The 25,995-nt window shown below is 40.2% G+C and overlaps 1 protein-coding gene across 1 annotated transcript; it reads left to right on the plus strand.

Moving 5' to 3' along the window:
* Positions 1-18,069: 18,069 nt before the first annotated feature.
* Positions 18,070-24,751, plus strand: NDUFB4 (NADH:ubiquinone oxidoreductase subunit B4). Its single transcript, XM_032852332.1, has 3 exons — positions 18,070-18,300; positions 22,588-22,734; positions 24,628-24,751. Exons 1-3 carry the CDS (start codon positions 18,121-18,123, stop codon positions 24,688-24,690), a joined length of 390 nt encoding a protein of 129 aa, XP_032708223.1. The 5' UTR covers positions 18,070-18,120; the 3' UTR covers positions 24,691-24,751.
* The last annotated feature ends 1,244 nt before the right edge of the window (positions 24,752-25,995 follow it).

A 25,995-nucleotide genomic window follows, 5' to 3' on the forward strand; every position in this document is an offset into this window, starting at 1 on the left:
GCTAACTGGGAGAAGCCAGTCACAGGGGACCACATATTGTATGATTCCATTTATGTGAAATGTCCAGAAGAGACAAATTCATAGAAACAAGAAATAGATTAGTGGTTGCCGGGGGAAGGGGGAGATGGGAAGTGACAGTTAATGAGTACGGAATTTCTTTTGGGGGTGGTGAAAATGTTCTGAAATTAGATAGTGGTGATGTACAACTATGCAAATATACTAAAAAGCACTGAATTGTACACTACAAAACTGTAATTTAAAGAAAAAAGGTTTTGACTAGCGCAGGTGTTCTAAAGGGAAACTCAGAGCAGGAAATAAGGAGAATATAAAGAGAATATTAGGCTTCTGAGAGACCCAAACCCAGTCCTATCACCAAGCAAAGATACGAGTGTGTATATATATATATATGTTTTTATATTTATATATATATTTGGTAGTTCAGTGCAGGCTGGAAATAGAGGTACCCAAAGCCAGTATAGAAGGCAAGGAGAATTTTCCACAAAGCTGAACTGACCCTGTATCTTCTCCGACTAACTGACTTGTGAAGGGCTGACACCTCTGTGAGGGTACAGGCATGGCAATATGGGTACTATTCCCCTCAAGGCGAGAGTGTCATCTCTGCGCCCATGTCATGGTGCCCCCCAGGCAGAGGGAAAGAAGGGAGAGTCACACTCCTCAGGCTACAATAACAACATAGATTTTCCGAGATCTCAGGGCCTGATGAGGAAGGAAGGTGTGGTCACACCCGAGTTCCAGGTATACAATGTGTAATGCCCACAAGAATCTAGAAGCTAATTCCCTGTTCTTTCTGTAGCTCCCACAGCACCTTGCAGAGGCTGAGCCCATGCGAGCCCTTGGTAAATACTTGGGAAAAGTGGAAGAAGGAAGAAATAGAGAGCATACAACCAAAAAGTTGGAGCCATGCCAGGTATAGCCTTGGCCAACACACCACAAAGGAAGTGTCCCTTAGAGGGAAGGACAAATAGACATGACTTTGCTCATTCTTTCTATCGGAACCACCCACTCACATGTCACTGGGCCTGCCTTGTTGAGTCCTGAGGCGTGAAGCAGAGCAAGATCCCAGGCACACCTGAGCACGTCCTTCTAGTACAACATGCTTGACAAGTCTTTCCTTTCTTACCTTCATCCAGTTCCTGGACACGAACTGTTATTCATTAATATTATTGTGTACTAGGGAGTCAGAATTTGCTTCATTTCTAAGATACCCTGTGAGGAAATACTATGAAAGTACGTGTTTTAAAATGTGTTTACTGATTAAAAAAAAAAAAAAGCAACTTTTTGTTCTGTAATTGCTTAAGGTGACCAGGGAGAGCAGGGATACTGGAGTATGATAAAATATTTTCCAGTCCTATGTTTTTCTTCAAGTCTGGTCCTCTGGGTGAATGCTACGCATTTTAGGGAACCTGGGACCATGTCTAACTATGTCCTAAAAAAATCTGCTTAATTACAGATTCAGCCAAGAGATGGGAACTCGGTAACTAATTATGTAGCTAGAGCTTCCAACAGGCATAGAAACCAGAGCTCACAACACTCCAATTACATGGTAAATAGGGGTTAAGAACAACTGGCCCAATGCCAATAATTTTTAATAAATTATATGAGTTCAGTGGTAGTAAGAATGAGACTCGGGAATTGAGCAGATCTGGATTTAAAGCTTGGCCTTTTCCTTCAGCTATCCCTTTAGTAAATGTACATCGATCACCTTCTGTGTATCAGGCACTGTGTTCAGCACTGAGGATAGCAGCAAGAACAAGACAGTCTCCATCCTGAGGGAGCTCATAGTCCCCGCAGCTTCATAAAACACCTGTTTTCTTAAAGCAGTTGCTAAACCTTTCTGCATCTAGAGCTGTACATGCAGGGGGAGAAATGATACCTAATTTGAAACTTACAGTAAGAATTAAACTGAATCACATAAATAAAACGCACAGGATAGGATATTGCATTTTAAAAACTGCTGCTTTTCTTCCCCTTATAAACACTTGGTATCATTTCATCAGTTGCTACCACATGCTACCGTCTTTAACTGAACATTCCTAGTTTAAGGTGAGTCAAGGCTTTGAATGGAAACTCCAGAGCGAGTCCATTAGGAAACATTCCGAGGACTTCAGGGTAATAGGCGTCAAATAAACAGTATAGGACAGACGCTGACTAAAATCAAGTCCTCGGTCTTCTGACGCGTAAAAGGAGAACCTTTGCTTTTCTCTGCCTCGGCTTCCCTCCTCCCTCTTTCCTTTCACCGCACAGTAGTCTCCTCCCTCCCTGCTGTTCCTTCTCACTCCCAGCCACTAACTGTGCACAGGGCCCCCTGACTTAGACACAGAGGCCTCACCTGTGCGTAAAACAGGCACCGTGCTGGCTGAGTTCAGAGTTCTGCTAAATATTGACTTTTAATGACTCAAATGATTTAATCATTTCATGGATTTCTGAAAGAAGATTGAGGTGGGGAGAGGTTGTGACTTGCGCAGGGTCCCAGCATCTACATAGAGTTGGGAATCTGAAGCTGCTTGTGCTCTTCTGAGAGCTTGGGGCTGGCCATCTCCATCTGTCGTGCATTTCAAAGTCCTTTCTTACTGTGCCAATATAGTAAAAATAATTTTGTTCAGGGCTCAGTCAGTTGAGCCTCTGCCTTTAGCTCAGGCCATGGTCCCAGGGTCCTGGGATGGAGCCCCACATCAGGCTTCCTGCTCTATGGGGAGCCTGCTTCTCCTTCTTCCTCTACCCCTTGCCCCACTGTGCTCACTGTCCCTCTCTCTGTCTCCCAAATAAATAAAATCTTTAAAGAAATTTTTTTTTTTTCAGGTACTAAGCTATTGTAGTTGTTTTAGGTTGGTGTTTTCTAGAAGGCACAAACTGATTAGATTTATCCTGGTTTAAGAGACCATTCATTTAGCAAATGTACTTGGATTTTGTGACTGCCACGCTAAAAGTCCTAAAAATAAATGTAATAAGAAGCTGCACTTGGGTCCAGCAGTCAAGAAGATAGAATTGGATTCTTTCCAAAGCCAGTGTTTACACTTGGATGCCTCTTGCTTTCTCATCTACTTTAACAAGCTATTTCACAGGTAACCTTATTTTTAAAGATATTTTCTTTTCTTTTTTAAGGGGAGAAGTTCTTTAGGAGAGCAAGGAACTTAAACTCAAAAGAGATTTGGACTCTAGTCCCAGTTCTGCTGGGTGACCTTAGCTTAATCACTTGCCCTCTTTGAGCCTAAACTCCATGTTTGTACAATGCATGGGGTGGACTGGCCTGGGGGTTTTCACACTGTGGTCAGTGGGGCCTAAGTATTGGCAGGACATGTTCTGGGCCTCACTGGCCGATCTAACGTGGAGGCTGGGGATGTGGGAGGCAGGGGCCCCACAGTCATACTGTTTTCTCCCCTCCCCTACTCAGAGCAGCATCTGTTTTGTTTGCCTTCCAGGGGGAGAGTCTACATGAGATTTTATTTGAAGGAAAGGTTCTGCTATTTCTTTAGCATTTAAAAGTCACCAGCACAGCTCAATGCTCTGTAAGAATCTTTCTTGTTCTAACATTCTCTAGTTTCTAAGCTCAAAGATTTGCTCCCAATTTTTTTCTTTTTAGAGGTTTCTTTGCTGCTATGGACACACTCACCAATCACCCTTTAATTATAAACACTTCCTCTGCTGCCCCTAGCTGACGGCTAACTATGCATTACATTATGCCAGCCGTAAAGATCCTGGAAATCAGCTTGTCTGGTAATCCTGCCTTAATAGCGTTTCAACTGGCAGGGAAGAACATTTGCAGCAGTATTCATTTGCTGACCGGGGATTTTATTTATTATTATTATTTTAACTTGCAGGCATTTGTTCCATCCATCTTGGAAAAACAGTTCCAGAATCATCCCCAGCCCTGGCCAGCACAGCAGCGCCCTCATTTGTATGCTGCGGCTTTGTCTCCCGAAGGACATTCTGCATCGCCATTCCTCACTGCTCCCCACCGTGCTGAGTGGCTATGCAGATGGGCTCTTACATCCTCTCTGGCACATTTCGTTTTCTGGGCTGTCTGTCTCGTTGTGGGCTCACCAAGTCCCCTCTGCACGCCAGCGGTCTCTGGCTGCCGTCGCGGTGGGTGCGAGCCAGGCTGTGCCCGCCCAGCCCTTCCTTGAGCACCCTAGCCCTTTCTGGGTGTGGATTTAGTTCACACACGAGGTGGCTGCTCTGCCCAGAATGGAGCAAGAGCACTTTTCCTTTACAAAGAACTGATTTGGGTTTTCATCGAAAATCCACTAGTGCTAAGAGGAGATAAAGATAAATCAGCATTTTCTGCTCATGGCAGGTCAGAAAGGTTGAACAACTTGCTGCCAGTGGAGTAAAATCAGGATATGGGGTGGGGAAGGCGAACAGGGAGTGACTCAGAGCCTGTTACGTATCACACGGTGTTCTTCACCTCATTTAATCCTTATAATAACCCTCCAAGGTAGGTATTCCGATCCCCGTTTGTCATAGGAAGAAACTGAGGCTTGGGGAGATAGAATGACTTGTCTAGCACACAGTTAGGAAGTGACAGATGCAGGTACTGAACTTTCTCTCTGGCACCAAATGCCATGTTCTTTCCACTGCACCATGCTGCCTTCTTGACGAGCACGCTGACTCATTTGGGAAGTTATGTAAGCTTGTAAATCACATTGAGATTCCCAGATAATGCGAATACATAAAGAAGAAAAAAGTATTGCCACAACAGCTTCGGTGCACCAGTGGGGACAGAGGCACACTGCTGTCTGGGAAAGGTTATACAAAAGTATTGGGAGGTAAAGGTCTGCACCAGTGGAATCCAAACCAGAGGCCATCATTTAACCTGTTCTGTAAATAGGCAAGGTTTTAATTATAAACCTATGAATAAAGCTATAAAGCTACCTATCCATTGAACTCGGGAGTCCAGCCCAAACTTTGGGCACCTACAGTAGCTATACCAAAGGTGCCCAGGACCATAGAGCTCAGTACCACTCAAGGCAGTCACTCCCGTGGGGGGAAATAAGCAAGAGTGGTCTTTAGCATTACCCACATAGCCTTTCGATTGAATAAAGAAGTATCAGAAGCAGATATGCACTTTAGAAAGCTGTCCCTCATCTCTGGGCGGGAGAGAGCGAGATGGTAGGTAATATAATGTTGGTGCCCTGCCCATGTTCCCTGGGCATTCACCCTTATACACTGAAGGCCCATGACCCTCTGGGTCCTGGCTAGCAGCATGCTCAGCCCATGCACAGTGCAGGCCAGAAGTGCTAGGGACTTCTTGCCCCTGGGAGCAGCCATAAAGCAATGATAGGTGGAGAACTGATAGATACATAGTAGCCCAACTCCCTTGCTTGTTGGTTGGGATAATGCTGAGCCCTATTCTGTACTGTCTCCCAGACTTTTCTAGTGGGATGGAGCTCCAGTGTCCAGTGCTTGATAACACATCCTGTAGTGGCTTCTTTTACTTCTGTCTCGTTCCCCAGCTCAGCTTCCAGTTCTCCTGGGATCACTCTTGAATAAACGATTTATACTCAAATCCTTGTCTCAGGCTCTGTTTCTGGGGGGAACCCAAATGAAAATGTTTCAATAACCTCAGTTAGAGATAGAAAACAGGGGCCCAGACAAAAGGAGTAGAAGTGGGGGTGTAAGAGAAGGAGAAGGAGATGAGCAATATTCACCCTGAGATTTAGGACTGCAAAACTGGTTAAATGGAGTGCCGAAGAGGGGAGAAGAGGGATGATGCTACAAGGACTGTGGATCTGGGGCTTGAGCTTCTGGGTGGTTGCTGATGCCTTGAACTGAACTAAGGAATATATTTGGGGGTAAGAAAGTAAATCCAATTATGGATATGTAGGAGAAAAGTGGCATCTGGCTCTGTGATGTCATTTGCAAGAGTGAAAGTACCCCCTTTGCTAAAAGCATCTTCCCAAACTGCTTACCATAGTGCTTGAAATTCTAAATTACTCATTCCTTTGGCTTGCTTTTTCCAGAATCCTATTTTTAAAATGCTCCTGAGATTATTGATAATTTTGTTATGTGTGATAATAGCATTGTGGTTATGTAGGAAAAATACCTCCTCAACTGTTAGAAATACAGGCTAAAGTATTTATGGGTTGAATGAAACAGTCAGGGATTGCTTTAAAATAATCCAGCAAAAAGAAAAGTGAAATGTATATATAGGAGGATAGATAAAATGACATTGGTAAAATATTTAAAACTGTAAAAGGTTCAGGATGAGTATAAGGTGTTCATTGTATCATTTCCTGTACTTTTGTGTACATTTATAAAAATTTCCATGATAAAAGAAATATATTACTTCAATATCTTAAAAATGGGAAGATATCACATCCAACTGCTTTTATCACTTGTGAAAAACAACTGCAAAAGTGTGTATTAAAACTTTGGTTGGATTTTATATTTTTGGAATATTAAGAATAAAAGGAGGCCGGTCCTTTTAAAAAATAGACTTGTTAGGAGCAGGAGTTTAAAGAGAAAAGAAACAAGGACTTGGATGTAGAATATCATTTTGCCAACTGTTTGGTCCTTACCACCACTCTCTTGAGAAGAAGAAGGCATCTAACAATTTCCTCTCACGCCCTGCCATAATGGTTCTATCGTCAGGTACTTGGAATGAATGATCTCATTTTAAGAAACTGAGGCTAAAGAGATCAACTCTTCGGCCTAAAGACCCGTAAGATAATAAATCTCAGAGGCACTGGGAGAGGGTCCTGGATCTGAAGCTCCATCGCATCTGGGTTCAAAGTTTGCTATTGTTCCACAGCCTTCAGACCCACTGTGGTCAGTCCTAGGTCCACTCACCATTCGGAGACGTGGTCACTCACAAACTGACTCCCACTGAACTGATTTTCTGGGCTTGGCCTGCTTCTGTTTAGATGGAGCTGAAACCAAGAGAAATTAAGAGCATGTCCTCCTGGGCAGAGACAACAGGATGATTAAAGCTCACAGATGAAGTAAGGAGTGTCAAGGAAGCATGGGTTGCCAGAAAAGCCTGAGGTGGGCACAGTAGCCAGAGGAGCCAATAGGGGCAAGAAGCAAAAATAAACTAAACTGTAACACAGCAAATAACTCCATGAGTAAATGTAAAACATTCAGAAAAATTGGTGTTTAAGCAGTTATTTATACTTTTTTTTAACCAACTTTAAGGTTAAGTAAAAGATAATTTTTAAAAATATTTTATTTATTTGACAGAGAGAGCAAGAGAGGGAATACAAGCAGGGGGAGTGGGAGAGGAAAAAGTCGGCTCCCCACTGAGCAGGGAGCCCGATGCAGGGTGATCCCAGGACCCTGTGATCATGACCTGAGCCGAAGGCAGACGCTTAATGACTGAGCCACCCAGATGCCCCAAAAGAGATAATTAGATTATAATAATTTCTTCTTTTTGGAGTATTATGTATCCATAATAGTACAGATATTATTATCCATAATAAAGACTACAGAAAAATGCTTATTTAAAAACTTAAGTGAAAAAGCAGAATACAATATATCTATAGCATGATTACAATTTTCTGAAAACATCCTTGATGTGGATGGAAATATTGGAAGAAAAAAATTGAAAAAACTTGTGGATTTCATTATAGAAATATGGAATTTTTGTATTTTAATTTTTTATTCTATAATTTATATGTTTTATTTTCTTATAATGAAATGTATTATTTTGGGAATGTAAAAAAATGGTTAAGTAAATCAAAGAAATACATTTTACTTTTTATCCTGTTTAATCCAGGGTAGTGAAGATGCTTATACAAATGAAAGAACTGAGTGATATTTATGGCTTCCTGTTGAGAAGAGAAATAGAATTTGGTAGAAAATCTGAGCAAGTGATCGTGACTTGCATCTTAGCTGCCCTCAGTCAGCCATCTGCAAGTGCACCAACCTTCTCACTGGGCCTCTACCCTCTGTTTGATCAAGATGACCGTGAATCACTAAGAGATCTGCTCACCTGAAGATCACATTGATGATAAGAGAACACAGACTGTTAGCCAGGTCTCTCTAGACCTCAGGAGCTTAAATTCATATGCCAACCTTTAAACAAAAGATTTTATTTATTTGTTTGAGAGAGAGAAAGAGAACACAAGCAGGGAGAGTGGCAGGTCAAGGGAGAAGCAGGCTCCCCGCTGAGCAGGGAGGCCCATGTAGGACTGGATCCCAGGACCCTGAGATCATGACCTGAGCCGAAAGCAGACGCTTAACCGACTGAGCCACCCAGGCACCCCATATGCCAACATTTTCACTTAGTCATCTCCTCGGCATTTTTAAAAAGTCATATGAGTTAGACTCTCTCTCTCAGGGGCCCTGATAATCTTTCAGGGGCCAGAATGTTGCTGCATTTTAGAAATCCAGAGTCAGTGCATCCAAAAATGTCAATAGTATCTTTTATTCGAATAGAGACCTTTTCTCCAAACCTTTTAAATTAAAAGCTATACTACTCCCACCTACAATTTGTACAGAGTTTCTTCATGGAGGGGGGCAGTGAGAGTAGTTTCTGACCACTGACTCTGAAATTGAAATATTGGATATCAGTAGCTTTCTCAAAGAGGCTTTTACCAGAACCTAAGAAAAGAAATACAAAATGTTTTGTTATAATTCAACCAGTGCCGGAGCCTACAATGTGAGTCCTGAGCCAGACTCTTCAGGAGACATGCAGAGTAAGAAATAGAACTTGCTCTTAAAGGAGAGGGAGAAAAAAAATAATCCTAAATTTGCCTGTAATACCAAGAAGAATAAAAGAAGTAGTATGCATATTTAGGGAAGAGAAAAATCTCCTCCACTTAAGGGTCTTATGGAAAGGATTCCAGAAGGTAGTGTGTTTCAAATGGACCTTGATAGACATAAAATTTCAGTCAGCCACAGACAGCACGGAGGCAGGGCATGGATGGCATTGATGAAAGGAAAACTATCAGCAAGCAAACACAAAGATGAATAAAAAGTCAACACTTCTGTTCCAAATTTTTATAAATGGAAGTGGCCCTATGAACTAAGGAGCCCAGGGTCATGGCTTGGCCTATGGCTGCACTTTGTTTTGCTGAATACAGACTTGGAAGCAGGTGGAGGAGGAGGCTGCTTGGCTAGAGGGGTTTCCAGAGCAAAAGAAGAGCTATAAGACAGTCCAGCTGCTGTAGCGACAAGCCTGGGGGAAAGCATTGATGTTAAGAGGGCACTGTTAGGGCTTTTTCTTCGTAATGTACTCTCTCCTCTTTAACCACACAAAATCTTCATTAAAGAGCTACATTGGACTTGAGCTTTTAATTCACAGGTGAAGGGGAGTGAAAAAGTAGTGAGTGTGGAGAATGGCTGAAAGTGAGCAGGGGATGAAAGTAGGGGCAGCAAGAAGGATGCAGGTATATTTGGTTAATATACTTACTTTAAAGTGAAGAAAGGCAACTTATCAGTGAGCCTTTCACCAGGCACTGTGCCAGTGTTGGGATGCAGGGTGAGTCCAGCTTGCTGTGGCCTGGCCTTCAAAGAGACCACTGTCTAGTGGGGGGTGGAGGTGGGACAGAGATTAACTACATAAAGGATTGTAATTAGTGTTATAAAGTAGAGGTCTACAATGCTACAAAAGCTGTAGAGGGATTTGACCTTAGGGATTAGTTAAGGGCCTACAGAATTGTGTTAGTTCTGAAGGATGAATAGGAATATAGTGTGTACTATTTAAGGCAGAAGAAAGAATAAATGCAAAGGCCCTGTGGAAGGAAGGAAGTGAAAAGAGGCCAGTGTGGCTGGAGAATGGACAGTGATGGGGAGCATGGAACCAAACTCAGCTGAAAAGACAGGAAGTGGACCTTAATGGGTCTTGAAGTCATGTAAGGGTTTAAATGGGGGTGCTAGGATAATGTATATTTTAAAAGGTCATTCTAGGAACTCCTGGTTGGCTCAGTTGGTTAAGGGTTGGACTCTTGGTTTCAACTCAGGTTGTGATTTCATGGGTCATGAGATAAAGCCCCGTCTAGAGGCCCATGTCAGGACTCAGGGCTCAGTGGGGAGTCTGCATTAAGATTCTCTTCCTCTGCTCCTCCCCCTACTCCTGTACATGTGCACATGCTCTCACTCTTTCTCTAAAATAAATAAATAAGTCTTAAAAAATAATAAAAGGTCACTCTAGGTGCTGTATGGTAAAGAAATGGGAGTATGGTAAGGGTGGACGTAGGTAAGAAAATCAACCAGGAGGGTATCACTCTCCCCAAGCAAAAGATGATGATAAAGCAGCACTTTATACCACAGAAAAAAGCATGACATAAGCTCAGCTAAGAGGATCAACCCTCTTTTATGTTAAATTGACACCCTGCAAGAAAATGTCACCTTACACTCTGTAGGAAACTTATTGTTCCTTTCAAGTACAAATATGTCCTTATGTAAGTGACTTTAGTAATAAGAACAGATATATGCTAAGACTAGGAAGAAAAGACTGTCTCTGAAGGAGAGAAATGCAAAATGTAATATTCATAAGCTTTTGGATATGTCTACATGACAGATGTGTTTCTAAGTGTACTGTATATTTTAAGCAGGAATCTTTTTTTCCTGGTTGGTTTGTATACAGCACACTAAATGGATAGAATGAGCAAACCATTATGTATGAGTTGCTTTGTCTTTTGGTAAAAACAATTCACAGATGCATGCACATTAAGTTGTTTCCATATCACCTTCAATTCACCTTGTGTATTCTAATTTTGCAGAAGGAGAAATGAACAAACCACAATGGCACTGGAAAATTATATGTACTTCTATATTGGAAATAGATCAAGGGCACACAGGTGAATAAAGGTATAAGAGACCTAAACCACATAATTAACAAACTTGATCTAAACCTTGCATTCAACAACTACAGAGTATCCAATTTTTTTTAAGATCACATGGAACTGTTGTAAAAATGACTATGTATGATTACAAGGCTTTGTTCACTTTGTAATAACTCACTGAAGAGCATAGGTATGATTTGTGCATTTTTCTTTCTATATGTATGTTAAATTTCAAAAAAGTGGTTTGTTAAAAAACAAAAACAAACAAAAACTGCCCATATATGAAGTCCCAAAGAAAGTCGCAGCAAGGGGTACCTGAGGGACTCAGTCTGATAAGCTTCAGGTCTGCCTTTGGCTCAGGTCATGATCCCAGGGACCAAGCCCTGCATTGGGCTTCTTGCTCAGCAGGAAGGGGAGAGCCTGCTTTTCCCTCCCCCTCTGCCTACCGCTACCCCTGCTTGTGCTCTCTCTCTCTCTCTGTCAAATAAATAAATAAAATCTTAAGAAAAATTCTCAGCAAATTTCAAGGGATTAATACTACACAATAATGCAATTACATTAGAAATTAACAATAAAAACAGGCAAAACAATCTTTGGAAAGTGGAAAATGCATTTCTAAATAACTTATTTCTAAATAACTTATGTTAAGAAAAAAACACAACAGAAATTATGAAATATTAAGAACTACATGACAATGAAAATACTACTAAAGGGCACCTGGGTGGCACAGTCGTTTAAGTTCTGGGGCGCCTGAGTGGCTCAGTGGGTTAAAGCCTCTGCCTTCAGCTCAGGTCATGATCCCAGGGTCCTGAGATGGAGCCCCGCATTGGGCTCTCTGCTCAGCACGGAGCCTGCTTCCCTTCCTTTCTCTCTCTGCCTGCCTTTCTGCCTACTTGTGATCTCTGTCTGTCAAATAAATAAAATTCTTAAAAAAAAAAAAAAAAAAAAAGAGGCTGCCTTTAGCTAAAGCCATAATCCCAGGGTCCTGGGATTAAAGTCTCACATCAGGCTTCCTGCTCAGCAGGGAGTCTGCTTCTTCCCCTGAGCCTACCCCCTCTCACACTCTCTCTCTCTGTAACAAATAAATAAAATCTTTTAAAAAATGAAAAAAAGAAAATATTAACAAAAATCGATGGGGATACAGCTAGAATGACATGTACAGAATTATATGCATAAAAAATTATAAAACATAAAAATGAAAATGAATGAGGTAAACATTCTGCTTAAGAAATTGGAAAAAGAACATTAGAGTGCTCTCAAGAAAAAGAAAAGAAATAAGTATAAGAGGAAAATTGATTAGAGATGATAAACAAAATAAAAAGTGGGCTTTCTGAAAAGACAAGGTAGACAAACCTCTAGCAGGATGGATGAAGAAAAAAAGAAACAATAAATAAACAATTGGTGCAGCCATTGTAGAAAACTGTACAAGGTTTCCTCAAAATATTAAAAATAAAACTACCTATAATCCAGGAATAGCAGTACTGGGTATTTACCCCCAAAATACAAAAAATCTAATTCAATGGGATACATGTACCCCCATGTTTATAGTAACATTATCTACATTATCTGCAATAACCAAACCATGGAAGCAGCCCAAGTATGCATTGATAGATGAATGGATAAAGAAGATGGAAATTACTCAGCCATAAGAAAGAATGAAATCTTGCCATTTGCAACAACAGGGACAGAGCTAAAGAGTATTATGCTGAGTGAAAAAAGTCAGCCAGAGGAAGACGAAGTCCATGTGATCTCACTCATATGTGGAATTTAAGAAACAAAACGAGCAAAGGAAAAAAATAAAAGAGAGAGAGAGAGACAAACCAAGAAGCAGATTCTTCACTATAGAGAACAAACTGATGGTTACCAAAGGGGAAGCGGGTGAGGGATAGGAGAAATAGGGGATGGGGATTAAGGAGGGCATGAAAACAATATTAGAAACAAAAAGAGGATCATAATTACAAAGACAGTGGAGAGTGAAAAAAAAAATCATAAGATGAGATTAGAAAGTTTATAGCAGTAAGCTTCAAACAAGATATTTAAGAAAATTTAAATAACCAAAATTCATTCCAGAGAAGAAAACCTGACAAAACCCAAAGCCATTACAGAAATTGAATTGATAGTCAAAAGTCTCCTCTGAAAATAAAAAGGAAGACCCAGACAGTTTTAAAAGATAATTTACGGAGTCTTCAGGGAATATAGCTCCTGTCTTGAATAAACCATTTTGGAGAATTAAAAAAAAAAAAAAAAGTAATGTATCCAATTCAATTCATGTAAATATACTACCAAAACAACACAAGAACAAAATTTAAAAAGACAATTATAGAGCCAATTCATCTATGAACTTAAATGGTAAAATTCTAAATAAAATGCTAATAAATTTAATTCAACTTAATTATTTGATCAGTATATTAAAAAACATACCATGCCATGAAATAGAGTCAATTTTAGAATGCAAAATATTCCACTTCAGAACAACCTACTAAGGTTCTCTGTGTTTTTAACGGATTAACAAAACAACCATATGACTATATAACAAAAATGTAGAATTAGTATTTGATCAATTACCGCTCATCCATGATTAAAAAACCACTTTTGGCAAGGAATATAAGAGAATTTTCTTAACCTGATAAAGGGCTTCTATCAAATCCTACAGCAAATATTCAAAGGTGAACAGAATTCCTGTTAAAGCTAGGAACAAGATAGAAGACTATCTATTTCTACTATTACAAAACATTGTACTGTAGGTCCTAGCTAAGCATAAGAGAAATAAACAAGTATGAGATTTGGAAAAGAAAAGGCAAAATTGCTATTTTCACAAGCTCTGACCAACTCCATCGATGAATCCAAAAGAATGAATGGAAAAGCCAACAGAACTAATGAAAAGTTCAACAAGGGTACTGGTTCCAAGTTCAGTGTATAAAAATCAGTAATATTACTATACAACAGCAATAACCATTTAGAAAATGTAACAGGAAAAGAAATAATTAACAATAACAAGGGAATCTATAATGTAGCAGAATTAATTTAATATAGGAGGTGAGAATTCCTTGTGGAGAAATTTATAAAACATGATCGAAGGCCATAAAGGACCTGACTAATAGATGACAGATGGGAAGATGAAATATAAAAATATTTGTTCACCTCAAATCAAGCTATATATTTAGTGCAGTTCCAATCAAAATTCCAATAGATTTTTCTTCTCATGGAACTTAACCACTTAATACTAAATTAATTTGAAAAAGAAAATGGAGAGATTTGTCCCCTTGAAATACCAAGACTTATTATAAAGCTATAGTAGAAACAGATAGAAAGTGATGTATGCTTGTAATAGGCTGTGTAGTCTTAACGTGCCTGCTGAATATACCATTTCTGAAGCAAGTAGTTCCATGTGAGTCTTCTCCAAATACGGTAAGTTTCTGTGACTTAAGTGTATCTACTGTGTAAAAACAGTCATGTAACCTTCTTCATAACTGATTTGGACAGTGTCCAAATCAACAAAGCCACAGGTAAGTTGGATACAGAGAAAGCCAGCCTCCCAAGTGGTGCTTTAAGGCAATCTAGATTGAATACTGTCAAACTGACTCAATAATATCCTCTTTTGAAGGAAGAGTTAATGCTAGGTAAACAAAGAGAAAGTGGTTTAGTTGAGTCTCCTTGCAATTAAATTAATTAAATTAAGTCACATAGCACTTTGTGTCTCTCTTCCTTGCAGTCTTAATAAGACTGATAAACAGGAAGATGAGGGTTTGATGGGACTTGAAACTTACATAATTTGGGGGATGGGGCAGGGTGGAGATGGGGGTGGGATGGAGGTGCTTCTTTAAGGAAAAATGCCAATGATGACTAGAAGAATTTCCCACAGATTAGCTTCTGGTTCTGTATATTTTTAACCTTATTTCTCTTTCTCTACCCATGTATTTCCAGGGCCAGGATTCACAGGACAAGTTCACATCACAACACAAATTCCCATCCTGTACCTTCATGGCACACTGGGAGTCGACAATACCCCTGGAAGACATTCCTGCACCTGGATGGCTAGCAGTAATTTAATTCCACTTGAAATTGATGTGAATCAAATAAGTATATCCCACTAAATTCAAATCTCTTTTCCCAGATGCCCAAATGCCTCAGGCCACTGTGATCCACCCAACAGGAGAGAAAATGTGATAAAGGGTAAGAAAGTCAGAGAGGAGAAACACAACAGTCTTATCAGGCAATCGTGATTTAAATATCTTACTTTTTCTAATTTTACAAAAACAGAATGGCCATGTGAACACATTTCTGGAGAGGGTTCATGTAAGGAGGGGCCCTGCATTAGTTTGGCAGTACACTCGTTGCTGATATTCAATGTTAGAACAAGATTTTTTAAAACAAGAATAAAGGAAAATGCTCACTAAACATCAGCTGCTGTTAATCACTGATAAGTTAACTCTCTGGGCATTGGGTTTATTCACAAATTTACCTATGATCCTACCCAATAAGAGAAGGAATGCTTTTCATAAGCAGGAACTTTTCTGCCTCTTACAGTTTTTGTATTCACCTGTCCATCCTCTGTTCCCTGAAATCCTGTTTCAGTCTTGTAAACTGACCACCCCCACATATTTGCATTTCTCTCCTTCTCCACTTTACCACTTCATCCTCCCACTTCCCATCAAACATAGGTACATATACTTAGTCCTTGTAAACCATGTCCCAATAAATTCTGATAAATTCTATTAGGAGAAGTAAAAGTTTTCAAAACATGAAATATTCTTTGGTGAAATGACCACTTATGAAATTGTTTCCCGCTTGAATTGTTCCATCTGCTAACCCTAGCGCCTACAACCACTCCTACCAAAGTCTTAGTCATCCATTTAGAAATATCTAGTCCTTAAAAAGAATAGAAATTTATTGCAAATCTTGCAAAAGATGTGGACTTCCAAAATTAATTAAAGTGATGTTGGTGAACTGCTGGATCCACATGCAAAGTGACTAATAAAGGAGGATCTCAGAGTTGGACCAGATAACAAAGGAAAAAAAAGACAATCGATAAGAATGATGATGACAATCAAAGCTTCAAAAGGAAATAGTTTAGTTTCAAAGGATTAAGAGAGGACCTTGGAAAAACTGAATAAAACCCTCCAATATTCTGCAAATATAACCCTGCTGCAAAAATCAAATACAAAGTGAAGGATAATGATTTATATAAAAAGAACCATGCCCACAAATTAACACTTGATTTATCAGAATTAGCACACCATTGTAACTGTAATTGTAGTCTTAAATGTTAAATATAAGATAAATTCATTTTCATAATTTTTTGATTACATTACTTCAAGATAAAGTCTCAAGCAAAGGGAGGACCTTTCCTGGAAAAAGGAAGAGGGAAAGGAAGACCTTTTGTACTCATCTCCATGTTTCCCAAACACAACTGTAGAAGAATCCTCTCAGGAAACTGTAAAAATTACAGGCTCCTGGGTTCCCCTGCCAGATCATTGCTGAATCTTCAAGAGCAGAATAGAATTTAGGACTCCATCTTTTTTGACAATCATCTTAAGGGATCCTTATGATAATCAAGCAAATGTAGGAATAAACACCTTAACTATTCCACAGGGAAATGATGTAATTTATTCTGTCATTCTCTTTCTTTCCCTCTCTCTTAACTTTACAAAGTCTTTAAAACTTTGTCATCTGTAGTCGTTGTACTCCTTTCTTCTCTCTTTTATCCTTTTTGCATGCCCTTCTTCCCAGATCAGTGTCTAATCTATAAATCAAAAGTTTTTGAAACTTTATCAAGATTGTCTTTAGAATTTACAAACTGCTCCTGCATTTCGTTTTGTTTTATGGTATTTTAAAACACCTTTGAAAAAAAAAAAAAAACAGAACTCCTTTTTTTCTCATTCCTTTAAAATTGAGTGTCTGTGATTTGCTTCAAATTTCTTTTTTCTACATTCCCTCAGCCTGTATTCTCATGAGTCCATTTTGCTCTATATTCATTTGGACATTAAACTGCTTTGCAAATATTATCATAGCCTGTCTGTTCTTTCTGTACTGCCTGTACTGTCAGCTCCTCGAAGACCAACACCATGTCCTTCATTTCTTCTGCATTTCCCCCACTGAGCCTAGAAGATTGACTAAGATTGACTAGTGTGCAGAATGCTTCACCTAGTGGGTGCTTAATAAATATTTTAAAACAGTATTAAAATGTTGTATAATTTGACAGCAGTGCTTCTCGCTGCAAATGCCGACACTTTCTAGGTCCCTTCTCTGCCTAGCAACCATTTCCCAACATACCTATAGTCCCCAGACATTTCATCCAAGCTGAAGCTCTCTTTTGATCCAGCTTTCCTTGCCTGAGTTATGGAAATATTGTTCACATGTTTTCCCCTGTGGAATGTCTGACTCGTACCCACAGACCCTGCTTGTGCAACTTGAAGTTGCTTTTTTCCCCTGGTGATAGTGGGAGGAGGACAGTAGCAATGAAGAAGGTTTCCTTTCCGGTTACCTACCTTTTTTTTTTCTTCCCAAGTCATCTTTCACATTAAGATATAATGCCTTTATGCATAAAGGCATCATCTAAAGATGATTTTTCTTCTTAGCACCCTAAGAGTGCTAAAGATTTTAGGTAAGAGGTTTTAGTATTTTAACTAAATACTGTTTCTTAACGACCTTTATTCAGTACTTCATTTGTTAACGACTTACTATGGCCAGGCAGGCAACATCTCTCTTATAACATCATTCTCCTATTAAACATTATTTCGTGCCAATGAAAAACACACCGCTACTTATGTTGTACCGATCTAATGTGGTAACGTACAGAAAAGCGTATTCTTTTTCTTGGTTAGAACACTGTGTTTTGCAAAGCACTTTGGCACGTATTTGTTATCTTATTTAATCTTCATAAAAGGTTTGCTAGGTGGATACAATAGGGGTCATTATCCAGAATGAGCAAGAGGAAACTCGGAAACGCTAAGTGACTTGTTCAAAGTCACACACCTTGGAGGGACCCACACTGAAACAGGATTCTAGCTACGTCCAGTCCCATTTTCTGTCTGCCAGTCTCACACAGCTCAACTTCACAAAATAAAGCTCTGCTATGTCCCTAGAGATATGTAAAGCTGCTAGAAAGAAGCAACAAGCAACAGATTGTGGTAGGTAAAAGTAGGAAGCGGGGGTGGGGAGAAGAAAGGGTAAGGAAAGCGCACTGTGCAGGCGCAGAACGCTATTCCGGGTACAGGACCTTGAGGAAGGTTAACGAAAGAAGCCGAGCTCCGGAGGAAACTTAATGCCTACCTTCCGCTAATGCGCAGGCGCATTCCCTCAGGACGGCTGTCAGACTAAAGGGGGAGGGTCTCGGACTCGCGCAGGCGCAGTTGTGTGCCGGATTGCCAAGATGTCGTTCCCCAAGTACGAGCCGTCGCCTCTGGCTACCCTACCCTCTACCCTCGACCCGGCCGAATACAACGTATCTCCGGAAGCCCGGAAGGCGCAAGCCGAGCGGTTGGCCATAAGATCCCGACTTAAACGGGAGTATCTGCTTCAGTACAACGACCCCAAACGCCAAGGGCTCATCGTGAGTCGTGGGCCAGCCGGGCGGGAATCGAGGGCCAGAGTCCGGGCGGTCCCCCTTCCCCGACCGGGCAGCCCAAACCCGCCAAGGGAGGCCACGCAGCGGGGCGGCCACCGTTCCCGATCAGTATCTTAGACTTGGCCCACTTCCAGGCTGAGAGAGCAGGGCCATCTTCTAGCCCTTTGACCTTGGGCGGAGAATTCGGTGGTCAAGAGGACGGTTCTAGATTCACACCCGGTTGGATTTGAGTCCTGACTTGATCACTTCCCGCCTGGGTAGTCTTAAGAGACTCACCTCTGCTGTTCAGCCCCGGTTTTCCTGTCTGAAAAATGGGGATAATACAGTACTTCCCATCAGGAGGCTGTTAGGACTAAATGAGATAAGGCATACGACTGGCCAACACAGTGCCTGAGCTGTAATGAGTTGTTCAGAAAATGTGTGTGTAATTAAAAAAAAAAAAAAAAAAGCCGGTTTTCTACCTTTCAGTTCACAGTTCCTAGCAATACTGCTCTCTCCTGATGGGAATATAGTGATTTTTTTCAGTTTATATCTTTTGAAGGCCCCAAAACTATGCAGCAAGTTGAAACTCTGGGTTTTGGAATTAGATGCCAAAGCAGAACATAGTGGCGAACTAGATGACTTTAGTTTGCCAAACCCTTCCAGAGGTTAGTTTTCTGTTCTTCTTATGTGGGGAAGAATAGAATAGTACATTCTTTATAGAATCATTGTCAGGTAAATGAGATATTTGTATAACATTGCAGGCACTTTATGTGTTACCAGTAAACTGATAGCTATTATATTTAGTGAGTAGGCTTTTCAGTAATTTTCTGTACAGGAGCTATTTAAATACGATGTCAAATATGATATTAAAGAAACAAGAAACAACCAGAACTTCCCTCAAAAGTTGCATTGGTGTTCTGTAGGACTTTTTGGAAGCTAGTAGAATTGAAGGAAATTTACATCTTGCAGGCACTATCTAAACCCTTTCTGAATATTATTCAAATGTGAAAGTATTCAAAGAGTTAGGCCCTGTTATTATCCCCATTTTATGGATGAGAAGACAACATGGGAAGGACAAGTAGGATATAGAGTGATGTTCCCTTAGCAAGTGATAGAGCAGAATTTAAACTTTGAACTGTGTAACCCAAAACATTTGCTTAACAGTTGGTTGTACCATCTCCAGTCAGAACCATGTTTACTTGAGAAGGTGTGGAGGGAGACATTTGTTATTGACATACTCACACAGGTTTGATGTGCCAGATAGCCAAAGCTTAAACCCCAGATTTTCTCTTCCCTAGTTCTGTGCCCTAGGACAGTTTCAGTTTTGTCATATAAGAGACAGTAATACCTGCTTCATTGGTGGTTCTGTTAAATGAGTGCTTGGCACTTAATCATTTAATGATCAATACATGGGAATTCCTTGCCTAATCTTTACCAGTGATTGATTCAGTGATTAAGTAATTGCTGTTATAGGCCAAGCCCTATTTTAGATGCTGAGGTCTCAGTGTAGATTCCTGTCCTTGCAGAGCTTGCTTTCTCCAGTGAATCAGACAAGTAATAAACAAGTTAAAAAACTAGATTGTTTAGCGTGTTAGTGGCAAGTGATAAGAAAAATAAAGCAAGGAAGGGATTAGGAATGTGTGTTGTGTAGTAGGAAGGGATAGCTGCTGAAATTTTAGATACCCCTAGGGAAGGCCTTCCTTAGAAGATGACAAGAAGGAAGTGAGATGAGGGAGCTAGCCACACACAGCCCTCTGGGAAAGTAGCATTTTAGGCAGAGGGGATAGCAGGTGTAGGGGTCCTTAGACAGAAGTGTGCCTGGTTAGTTCCAAAAATACTGAAGAGACCATTGTGACTAAAGTGGAGAAAGGTGAGAGCAAAGTGGAACTAGATCACACCAAGCTTTGCAGATTGTTGTAAGGCATTTTACTGTGTAGGTAGTCTGCCCTTACATTTTTAACATCTCTCTGGTTGCTTAGTTGAAAATAGGTTATGGAGGAGAGCAAGGAGCCTAGGAGGCTTTTGAGGTAATTAGGGTTTTGGCGATGGAGGTGGTAAGTATTGAGTTCTGAGTATGTATTGAAAGTAAAGCCAACCAGATTTGCTAGCAGATTGACGAGGTGTAAGAGTGAGAAGGGTCAGTGATGATTCTAAGGTTTTTTGACCTAAGTGATCAGAAGAATGAAGTTGCTTTTTACCAATGTGGAAAAGAATGTGAGAGGAGCAGGGATGGAGATGGAGTGGAATATTGGTAAATCAGTTTGAGATACATCACATTTGACATGCTTGTTAAACAACATGGCATTGTTAAGCAGGCAGTTGGACATTATGTCTGGAGTTTGGGGTAGAGGTCTGGGAAGGTATAATTTTGGGAGACATTGGCCTATAGTTGGATATTTAAAACCATGTGACTGGAGGAGGTAGATCATCAAGAGAATGAATGTAGATAGAGAAGACCAGCAAGGTCTAAGATCCAATATTAAGAGATTGGAGATCTAAGGAAGAAGAGAGCAAAAGAGACCAAGAGGAAATGGCCGTAGAGTTAGGGGGAAACCAGGCAGGTGTGTGCCCCGAAAGGCAAAAGGAACAGTTTCAAGGAGTTTTCACCATGTCACATGCTGCTGATAGTTCTTGGGACATGGAGTAGTGTCCAAAAAGGAGAACTATTTCCCATGGAGTATGTTTTGGAACCTCTCTTAACAACAGTACAGGTTCCATGAACTGTGGTCTTGAGGCTGTTGATATTTTTATGGAATGAAATGTCTGATTCTGGAAGACCAGTTTGGCAGATAAATATGTAGAAAGGTGACTGGTGGATTGAGAGCTCTGTCATGTGAGAGTCATTCAAATACTTTAATAGCAGAAGGGATAAATAAAGAATAGATGTATTAAACTCAAATATTCCCTTGAACCTGTCTATAACCTGGGTCTTCACCTTTACTATTTTCTGCAAACAGTTTGGTTTAAAATGTATCTGTGGAAGATCCAGTTTAATTATTTCAATCCTACCAATCATGACTTCTTGGTGGTGTATAGGACCTTGAATGTTCTCCTTTGGTATTAAAGTTTTAAAGCTGATTTCATCTGGTTATTTTTAATCTGCCTATCAGTTAATTGGAGCAAATAATTCTATAAAGTATTTGGGGATATAGCTAATTAAATTTAATTATGTGTTTGGGGCAGATTTGCTGTCTTACATAGTTGTTCTAGTACACATATATTAAAATGGACAGTTTTTTTCCTTAACCAAGACAGTCTGATTATTTTTCTTTAACAACAATCTTGTCCTCACTACAAATTATTTTAATAGCATAAGATGTAATAATTTTGCTTATAAAATATCAAACAAGTCAGCTTAAAAATCTTAAAGTTCAGAGTTGGCCTACCACAGTCTTCACCTTCCTGCAATTTATTTGAAGCCTGGAAAGACAGTGCAGCGTCAAGGGTAGCATTAGAAAGGGTCCTAGATGGGACGCCTGGGTGGCTCAGTTGGTTGGGCAGCTGCCTTCGGCTCAGGTCATGATCCCAGCGTCCTGGGATCGAGTCCCGCATCGGGCTCCTTGCTCGGCGGGGAGCCTGCTTCTCCCTCTGTCCCTGACAAATAAATAAAATAAAATCTTTAAAAAAAAAAAAAAAAGGTCCTAGAAACAAAGTATAAAGCATGATAGAGCATATGAAATCTGTCCTCATTGGGAATACTGTGATTCAGTTGGTCACTTCAAGAAGGACAATGAAGCTACAAAACAATCCAGGAAAAAAAAAATTATCAAAGAGAAAAAGTGGTTTCTCTGCTGGATTAAAAAGATTAGGTTTCTTAAATCTTTTTTTTTTTTAAAGATTTTATTTATTTATTGGACAGAGAGATCACAAGTAGGCAGAGAGGCAGGCAGAGAGAGAGGAGGAAGCAGGCTCCCCGCTGAGCAGAGAGCCCAATGCGGGGCTTGATCCCAGCACCCTGGGATCATGACCTGAGCTGAAGGCAGAGGCTTAATCCACTGAGCCACCCAGGTGCCCCAGTTTCTTAAATCTTAAATAAATAGAAAGCTGAAGGTTGATAGAGGAACCTTTTAAATTCTGAAGGACTTGAACAGGATAGGATCATCAGAGAGTTAGTCAGCAAATACTAGAAATGAAAGATCTTCCCTGAAGCTATTCAGGAATACTCAGGGTATACCCTTAACTGTGGTGGGGCACAAAAGGTGCCCTCTGCCCCCGCACAGAAGTTTTGATGAGATTGTTTCAGTGTGGCCCTACTTAAGTTCCGTAACTTTTTGTTTTCCTGAATTTTAGGAAGATCCTGCGTTGATTCGTTGGACCTATGCAAGATCAGCAAACATCTATCCCAATTTCAGACCCACTCCCAAGACCTCACTCTTAGGAGCTCTGTTTGGAATGGGGCCCCTTTTCTTCTGGTTTTATGTTTTCAAATCTGACAGAGTAAGTATTGGGACCTGACGTTTAGTTTCTGTGTGACAGGTTCCCCTGTTCTGGCTGCAGCTCTTTCTCTCGGCATTTGCCACCAGTGCTCCTCCCACCTCAGTCCTCTCCTCTTCCTTCAGTTTCTCTCTTCTTTTATCTCTATTTGTTTCCAGCAGGAGTTAAAACAGAAAGTTTTAAGTATGTGTTTGGTTGCATTGCTTTATCGTTTCAACTCATTGAAATAATACTTTGCTAAAAATCACAATAGTCTTTCAAATTTCTTTCAAATTTAATTTCAACTTAAAATAATAAGTTGGGCAGTTTAAATTTCTAAGGCTTGAACTTAGACTGAAATGAAAGCATTTTCCTGGTGTGTTTTAGGTGATGTAAAGGAATTGTGCCATGACTATTAAGCAAGAGAATACAGAAGTAACTTTAGAAAGTTAACACTAAGGGCTCCTGGGTGGCTCAGTAGGTTAGGTGTCGGACTCTGGATGTCGGCTCCGGGCATGAAGTCAGGATTGTTGAGATCAAGCCCTGCATCTCGCTTCCACACTGGGCATGGAGCCTGCTTAAGGTTGTCTCCCTCTCTCTTCTTCTGCCCTTCCCCTGCTTGCATGTGCATTCTCTCTGTCTCAAAAATTAAATGTAAGTTAATACAGAAGTTACTTTCCTATTTTGACTTACCTTTAGATATTATCTTTACAAACCTTTATCTTGAGTTTTCTTAGTTCATTATTTTAAAAAGATGGTTATTTGGTTAAGTATTAGTAGAATACATAAATCATTTAGTGTGTTACCAGTTTGTATGAATTCCAGTCAGTGTTGGTCACATTTTGTTGATTAATGTTAAAACTTTGTAATATGCTAACAGTAGGAAAGCAAAAGCAACCTGTGGTGGGAATCTGCCATCAGAGGCCATATGATTGCAGAGAAAGCCAATTTTGTCTTTGACACCAGGCCATCCTGGTACTAGCCCCCAGAAGGCCTTGTGTCACCATCTAGAATGGAGCCCATTCATCTAGGTCTGTCTTAAACTGGCCAGTCCATTCTCCTGTAAGAGCTTCTATATTTTGATTGTCTGATAAAGTACCCGCTTAACAAAAAGATAGGCCACACTTATCCAGAAGGTGTTTGTATTTTGCTTTTGACATACGCTTTTTAGTGGGGTAATATAATTCTTCCAGCATGTGCATAAATTGTTTTTCAATAGGAGTGTTTTCTCATTGTCCCTTTATTTCTTCAGACTGCTACTTCCTCACACATACCCTATAGGCTTTAGACAGTGGGGGATTGGAATTAGGTTTGGAGTGTTTTAGTCCGGTTTTTTAGAGTTGTACCATGGGTTATGCCAGATTACATTGGTTCTTTGTTTATTTTTGTATTTTCCAGTACCTTTTTTGTTTGTATATTTTGCAAAATGGTCACCACAGTAAACGTTAGGCAACATCTGTTACCATATATAGTTACAAAAGACAATCTTTTTTCTTATGATGAGGACTTAAGATTAATTCTCTTAGCAACTTTCAAATATTCCATACAGTATTATTAACTATAGTCACCATTGTTGTACATGACATCCCCATGACTTACTTATTTTATAATTGGAACTTTGTACCTTTTGACCCCTTCCAGCCATTTTGTGCACCACCCACCCCCTGCCTCTGTCAGCTACCAGTCTGTTCTCTGTATCTATAAGCTTGTACCTATGAAATGGCAAGATTTCATTCCTTTTTTTTTTTTAAATGGCTCAATAGTGTTCCATGTGTACATATACATATCCATTGATGGACACTTGGGTTATTTCTGTATCTTGGCTATTATAAATAATGTTGCAATGAACACAGGTCAGAATGTGTTGTTTCTAATGAAGCTTTTTTTTGTTTTGTTATGCTTTTTCTGTCTCTACAGGATAGGAAAGAAAAACTTATCCAGGAAGGAAAATTGGATCGAACATGGAACATTTCATATTAAGTCTGGCAGTGATGACACTCTGTATTATTGTTTAAATAAATCTTCTATTAATCATTAAAAACTTTCTTATTATTTCCTTGAGTCAACAAACATTTGCTGGATATATAAGAGTTCACAGTTGCATAGAGAAACAGATTCATGTTCATTCATTTAGTCATTCAGCAAAAGAGCATCTGCTGTGAGCCAGGTACTGTGCTGTGTGCCCAGAATAACAGCGGTCAATAAAACAGACTGAGGCTCTGTACTTAAAGACTACACACTCGGACAACTGTCACAAGACTGAAAGGGCAAAACGGAAGCATGAAAAGGAAAGATGTGTTGAGTATGGCAAGGTGAGGGGCCACTGTCAGGTGATAAGACAAGAGCAGGCCACATTAAATGGAAGTAAAATGGTTTAACACATGCTTTGGAGGTTAAATTGGGGTCAGAATCCCATCTCAGGCTTAATAGTTGGAATACAAGGCCTCCTGTTTCCCCATCTCTGGCATGGAGATAGTAATGCCTACTTTCTCATAAGGTCGTGAAGATGAAAATGAGATAATAGTACTGCTCAATAAAGTAAAGCTACATGCTTTATAGTTCAGTCTTGAAACAGAAGGGTAATAGTTTTACCTATGAAGGTGGAATAAAGTGTTACGGGGAGAACATGCTCTTTGGGGCTGATTTACATTAGTACATTGGTTTTAACTTTCAGAGCATACAAGTATTTTCATCTGGTTCTTTTATGAGTCTGAGATACTCTGAAATGCAGAGCTTGAGAGACAAGCTTTTGTGCAGGTAGTTTATATTAGGGAGTCATTGAAGAACAAGTGTCAGACTGGAAAGAGAATAGCTAGAGGGACAGCCCATCAAGTTACGTGCTATTGGCCTGTTGCCTCGGAGTAGTGGGCTCATTCCCACTAGGGACCTTCTGAAGAGCCCTGTGGAATGTACATAGAATATTCCCTGCAGACAAGGAGAAAACAGGTATCCACTAGCTACTCCCCTAGTTGGTCACAGGTTGTCTCATGCTAATTGTCTTTCACTTCTAGGTATGGGCGAGCCTCAGAATAGCTGAAGGTTCTTACAGGTTTCTTACATGGAGGCGGAAGGAAGCTTGGGGCAGAAAGAGATGTGCTATACGGCTGAGGTGGCATATTGTCAGGTCACACCTACAGGAGCTCAGAACTGCAGCAGCAACTGGAGTAAAATGATGGGCCAAGAGGAAGTGAGATAGGCACAAAAGGTAGACGATTTCCTTATCCACTCCATGTTCTGCTTAGATCTGTGCACACGTTTATCTGCAGTACCATTCAGGGAGGTGGT

This window comes from Lontra canadensis, unplaced genomic scaffold (assembly GCF_010015895.1).
Source record: "Lontra canadensis isolate GAN:19392208 unplaced genomic scaffold, GSC_riverotter_1.0 scaffold6, whole genome shotgun sequence".
Classification (NCBI taxonomy): Eukaryota; Metazoa; Chordata; class Mammalia; order Carnivora; family Mustelidae; genus Lontra; species Lontra canadensis.